Raw genomic sequence first — 6,688 nt, forward strand, 5'->3', positions numbered from 1 at the left:
TACATGGGATCCGAACCCTCGGCAGGAGCGCCGCTGCGCTCCCAAGCGGCGCACTGTAGCAGTGCGCCACCGGGCCGGCCCCCATAGTTTTGTTTTTTAAAAAAACATTATAGCAGGGCTGGCCTGTGGCTCACTTGAGAGAGTGTGGTGTTGATAACACCAAGGCCAAGGGTTCGGATCCCTACATAGGGATGGCCAGTTTGCTCACTTGGGGAAGTGTGGTGCTGACAACACCAAGTCAAGGGTTAAGATCCCCTTACCAGTCATCTTTTAGAAACAAAACTAAACTAAACAAAAAACCATTATAGCAATAGTTAAAGTGTATGAACTTAGAAGTCAGAGTGCCTGAAGTAGAATCTTATTTCCACTATTTCACTAAACGTGTAACTCTGATTTTGTCTTTTGTCTTCTCTGTGAAATGGGACTAATAATAGTAGCTACCCTCGTAAGGTTGTTTCTGTCTCATAAAATTAAATGAGATACTTAAGTAAAAGTATTACAACAGTATCCGGCCCATGGGAAAAGCTCATGTGTTAGTCATTAAATCTGAAAACTTTGGGCCGACCCCGTGGCGCACTCAGGAGAGTGCGGCGCTGGGAGCACAGCGCTCCCGCCGCGGGTTCAGATCCTACATAGGAATGGCCGGTGCGCTCACTGGCTGAGCGCGGTGCTGCCGGTCACAAAAAAAGACAAAAAAAAAAAATCTGAAAACTTTAACAAATGGCTTCTTCCTAATTCTGGTCTATTCTTTAAAAAAAAAACAAGTTTTTTTTTTTTTTTTTTTTTTTTNTCAGCCAGTGAGCGGCCGGTCTGTACGTGGGATCCGAACCCTCGGCGGGAGCGCCGCTGTGTTCCCAAGCGCCACTGGGCCGGCCCCAAAACAAGTCTTAATCAACAATAAGAAGTTATAAAAATTCTATTTTTAATTAGTCAAGCTCAGCCAGTGAGCGGCCGGTCTGTATGTGGGATCCGAACCCTCGGCGGGAGCGCCGCCGTGTTCCCAAGCGCCACTGGGCCGGCCCCAAAACAAGTCTTAATCAACAATAAGAAGTTATAAAAATTCTATTTTTAATTAGTCAAACTAAGCTAAAAAATTTATCAGTAAAATAAATTCTATTTATTTTAGTATCTTTGCTCAAGTATACACAAAGATTTTAAAAAATTAAAAAATATATGGACCATTAATAGAAGAAAGACATCTAAAATGAGAAAATTTGGCAAGAAATTCATAGATAAAAGAAACAATAAATACTATTATAGAAATGTAAGGGGAAGAAATGCTGTGGAATTTAATAAGTTCACAGTAATTTAAGAAAAATTAAAGATACATCTACTTAAATGTACCTAAGACTTTATATTACTTCTAAATCTTTACAATTGCTCATAAATTAATGGGAAGTGTTCTACTACATACTTTCTAAGAGAGCTATGTCCTATGAATCTAGTTGTTAAGCACTATACTAACAGAATAAAGCATGTTTCTCTCTTCTTCTAAAGTCCATACATTCCACGACACACACACCCACACACACCTCTAAAAAATTAAGTTCTTTATTTTTAGGAAATTGTTTTATATGTATAGTTCAAATTGATTCTGATTTTGGGAGATAACTGGTAACATTTATGAAGAAATCAAAAGTATCTAATTTATCTAGTATATAGGAAACAGATTTGGAACAAACAATCTCAATAAGAATTTTTAAAATCTACTTCTCTATCTTTTTAACTTCATATTCATTTATCTCTGATTCTTTGTTTTGTAAACACAAAAATGTTAGAAAAATTTACTTAAATCTTCATACTACTACCATAGGATTTCACTTTTTATATTAGAGAATTCTTGAAGAAAAGATAATCAAATACAGTCCTTTCTAAATAGCTACTTTAATTTACTAAAATTTCAACACTTTAATCATATATTATTAAATAAATTTACCTTTTACTTTTATAAAGCTACTTTACTTATGCTACTTGAAACAACAAGGATATATCTACCCAATATTATTTTGGGTTCTTTGCTTGGGGCTCATTGAATTGGTCAGCTTATAGTTTTCACCTAATTTGAAAAAATTCTGACCGTTATTTTCTCAAATATTGTTTTTCTGCTCTTCCCACAACCACCTCGCCTAACACGTGACAGAGATACAGTATAAGTAAGAAATAAACTGTTGTTTTAGCAAAGATTTAAAAAGATCCTGAAGTTGTTTGTTGCCATGGCTTAAATTCTAATCAGAATTATATACTTTCTGATCTACAGTGGTTCAAGTAGGGTGAGAAACTCTCTCTTCCTCCTGGTGGAGAAGGCTGCCATCTCTTTGAACTTTACCTAAGTTCTAGAAGGGTGGCTGCTTCTAGCAGCTTAACTACAAGACCAGAACTTTTTCTTAACTCTCCTAGAACTCAGTTTAAATTCATTATGAGATTTACTTCTGGAAAATGGACTAGTGAGCTCTATTGCTATTCTGTAAACTCCATCTTCAATCTTCAATACCAATTTGAGTTCCCTTAAAATATTACTGCTATTTATATTCAGGGATAGACTCTTATTCCCAAATGATTCTGTAGAGAGAGGCAAAGAAATAGCTGGATGGGAAGCTACTAGATTATATTGCTTTTTATTTCTTCATCACATCTAGGCAGTAATAATTTAAATTTAAAATGTTTCCAATAATCTCCTCTCCCTAAGAAATTGATTTGTTCCCAAAGATCATTTATATGAATGCCATAATATCTATTTTGGGGAGTGATGTGAAGGAAAATGCCTCAAAGTAATTTGGCTCTGGAGTTGTTTGCCAGCTCTTACTTCTCCTTCACATAAATGAGGATAAGTAAATAATAAAATGCTAGGTTTCTGACCTAATGTGAGGAATCAGCAGCACAAAACTGTAACCATATTCTGTTCTCTCTTTGATAGAATGGGTAGAGAGAATCAGAAAAACTCATCTATTAAAATTCTAGAGAGAATCAATCGAATAATCTTGTGATTGATAATCATTTGACAGAAAGTCCTTATGTTCTATATGTAAATGATAATTTATATAACTTGCACAAAACTAATAATGTAAAATATACTACTTTTATTGATCACATTGCTACACACTAATATGACCTTTGGAAATATAAATCCATATACCTACTTACCTGGGATTGGAACAAGGTACTCTTTGAGTGTTCACATTGTCACATAAGGGTTCCCCTCCATGGTAGATACCTGTTCGAACATAGATCTTTAAAAAAAAAAAAATTATTTGTATACAAATATATACACTCAGAAACACACATATGTACATGCACACTAGATAGAACCAAATATGAATAAAATAATGTAACTGATATGAATGAGAGAGCCAATAAAACATTTTTGTTCAGATACAGCTTTTCTATTCCCCTTTTCTTCACATATATAGTAAGTCAATAATGATGCGGATTCTTCACCAAAATCTGTTGCTCCCTTCATTCATTAATAATGATGGGGACATCAGACTACTAAAAAATTAACATAGGCCCCAAATGCCTTTAAACCAGGTATGCAATTCAGAGTTTCTCATATTTTAGAAAGATACATTGATACATATACTAAATATTCCTTAAAACTCTTAGAAGCTGAAGCAGTACCCCATAAAGACACTAATATTTCTGTAACAAGACATATGACTGTTTACATTAAGTGGAATTAATAAAGATTATAAAAAGCCTAAATTCAGGTTTAGGTTTGCTACTAAATGAATTCTGTTAAAACTTCTGGTTTTAAGAGTTTAGAATTATGGTTATTAGAATTACATGAATATTAGAATTACAGATATTAAAATTCAGACAAAGGACTGTGAGCTGTGTAACAGCTGAGGCAAATGAAAACTCAACAGAATTCATTATATATTTTTATTTTCCGAGATGTGGGTGTTTTTCTAGCCATCTGAAAACATACTACAGGTCAACAGATTATTGTATAGTTCAATTAAAAAGGTTTATATTAAAATAATTTATATGAAATAATAAGAGTCAGCATTTGACCTTACCTTATCAATGTCTCGAATATTTACATTCACGTAGGTTGCACAAAGAATTTTTATTCTCAGTGCACTATTTATAACCCAAAGGGATTTTGTTGATGTTTCGCCATTCATATATGGTGTAGCTGTGGAGATGCGTCTGGAATATGATGGCATTGTAAAACAATCCATTGGCAATTGAGAATAAAGGCTTTCTTTAGCCATCAGCATCAAATTGGGCATCCTCCCAAGCATTATACAGCTTCTTATATACTGTAAGAGATTAAGGAAGGAGAAGAGAAGCCATTTACTGTAAGGTTTTTCATATTAAAAGCAACATGTAAGAGTATTTTGAGAATTTACATACTAATCTGCAAAGGTGATAAAAAATCAAACATTATAGACCACATTTCTTAGCAGTTGCTATATTTATAACATTTAAAATACTGACATTTGAGAGTTAGGTTATAGCACAGGATCAACCAAATACCTCTGAATGTAAATTGTATATATATAAAAAAATACGGTCAGCTTTTAACATTATAGTTCTACTGTTTGACACTATAGTTCTACCCTTAACCAGAAGTAAACAGAAAAAAGAAAAAAAGGAATTAAAAACAAAGATCAGAGAATACTCAGTATGAAAAAATTAAACTTGTTAATAGAAAAGCAACATCATTTTAGTAAGCCTGTCATTCAATCTACTAAGTCACATTGATATCCCACCTAAGAGTTGCTGCCCACTTGCTCTGCTATCCAAACACTTCCTGAGAAACATTTGTTTTGTTAAAAAATAAACAAAACAAAAACCACAAATAGAGAAGACTGATAAAATTATGGACATATTTTTATAAAATTAAAATGCATTGATCTGAATTTTGAAATGGTAATTAGGATAGTTTTAATATAAATGCTACTGTATACAGATTAAAATAGCCTATTTTCTTACCCATAAGCCCCATTAGACCATAAGCAACCTAAAGGCTAGGACCACGTTTTGGCTGGTAGTGTAAATCAATACTTGGCTTATGATTGGAACAAACATAGTTGCTTTCTATAGGTATTTATTTAATAAATAGAAAAAGAGTAGTAAAGTATCAATAGTACATCTTAACAGTAGATCCTGAATTTTTTGAAATGTCTACTTGAATTCCATTCCAATGCTATTGCTTGGAAAGGGATAAAAATCATAAAATACCCCATATTTTGGGGTTAGTGTAACTGCCAACATTTTAGTCTCTCAAATTAAATAATTACAGTATTAAAAAAAAACTTACAAATGCTACTTATTAATATTATTTAATTTTCAAAAAGGATGTCCTAAAAATACAGATACTAGTCCTTAACATGATTACTTCGTAAATTTAAAATAAATGTTCTTGAAACTTGTCACTCACCTTATACTGACTCAGGGGATATTTTTCTAAGAAGTATTCATCACATCCACACACTTTTAAAATATACTTGCCCTGATATTCTAAAACACAGAGTTTTAGTTGTTCGGAGGACAGTAACATACTTCGAGTTTTTTTCCTGATTGCTTCAGCAATTACTTGTTCTGGCACACAATCATGGTTGATTTTCAGAGTATACTTCTGTTTGTCATTATTTGGAGAAACTATTACCCAAATCACCACTATTATTTGCCCTGTAACAGGAAAACATTATTAGATGCAATCACCATATCTATTTCATTTTTCAAGAGACAAATTCCAAAAAGTATGCACTACCATTACTCTAAGCATAATCAGAAATGATTTATAATCAACCTAATTAAATACAGGTAAATATCAGGTTGAAATAGGAAATTTTCCTATCTGATAGGGTTGCCAGACCATGCCCAAATCTCATGTTTTATGGCAAGCATGCACACCTGTGACTAGTGGGTAACGAATACCTGAGACAAAGGGAATTTCCATTCTAAACTGCATGACATACTTCATGGGTACAGCCCCAGTGAAGAAGAGTGACTCATAATAGTATCAGAGGTTCAGCAGTGCCTAAAGTGGAAAAGTTTTTCGTAACTATGGGAAGTAAAAAAAGAATCAATGGAGACTTACAGATGTTGAATTAGATGACAGAAAAGACAGGGGAGGAAGAGTGAGAAGATGAGGAGGGGAGAGAAAATGGATTTTCTAATTTCTTCCTTTTAATATCAATTAAGGCAGGGGAACAACATCAATAAAAAGATGGTGAAAATGGAACAATTAAAACTATGTTAGAGTGATCTGGGTGTTCACAGTACAATTCTTTCAACTTTTCTATGTGTTGGAAAATTTTTATAAAAAATGTAGAAAAATGAAAAGAGCATTTTATTTAAAAAAATATGCTAGAGTAGAAAAGAATTTCAAATGAAGGCCTTATGTTATGCTGTATTAAGCTACTTTGAAAAATAGGGGTGAAATAGTAATAAGATGTCTTAACTTATTCTGCTAACAGAATTTTATATTTAATAGTGCGTGTGAGTTAACCTATTCTGTAACTTCAAATTGAAACCTTCACTTTATTTTGAAAAATATAGATATTTATGATACAATGATATTTATTTCCAAAACAATATAGTTGATATATTTTCATGTTCACTTAATCCTATAAATTGATACATGTCAAAAGTCTACCTATCTATATTATAGATAATATATATATTATCACTCATTATGATTAGACTTACTGTATTTAATATTAAGAAAATTATTTTT

At 32.7% G+C, this 6,688-nt stretch overlaps 1 protein-coding gene across 1 annotated transcript in view; it reads right to left on the reverse strand.

Annotated features, from left to right (window-relative positions):
• Positions 1-6,688, reverse strand: part of PIK3CA (phosphatidylinositol-4,5-bisphosphate 3-kinase, catalytic subunit alpha) — a 30,508-nt gene that overhangs the window by 21,696 nt on the left and 2,124 nt on the right. The window contains exons 3-5 of the mRNA XM_008568113.1: positions 5,387-5,637; positions 4,017-4,262; positions 3,142-3,227 (exon numbers count right to left, since the gene is read on the reverse strand). Coding sequence (XP_008566335.1) covers positions 3,142-3,227; positions 4,017-4,262; positions 5,387-5,637 — 583 coding nt within the window. The remainder of the gene's footprint in view (positions 1-3,141; positions 3,228-4,016; positions 4,263-5,386; positions 5,638-6,688) is intronic.

The sequence above is a fragment of the Galeopterus variegatus genome, unplaced genomic scaffold, assembly GCF_000696425.1.
Source record: "Galeopterus variegatus unplaced genomic scaffold, G_variegatus-3.0.2 Scaffold374, whole genome shotgun sequence".
Taxonomy (NCBI): Eukaryota; Metazoa; Chordata; class Mammalia; order Dermoptera; family Cynocephalidae; genus Galeopterus; species Galeopterus variegatus.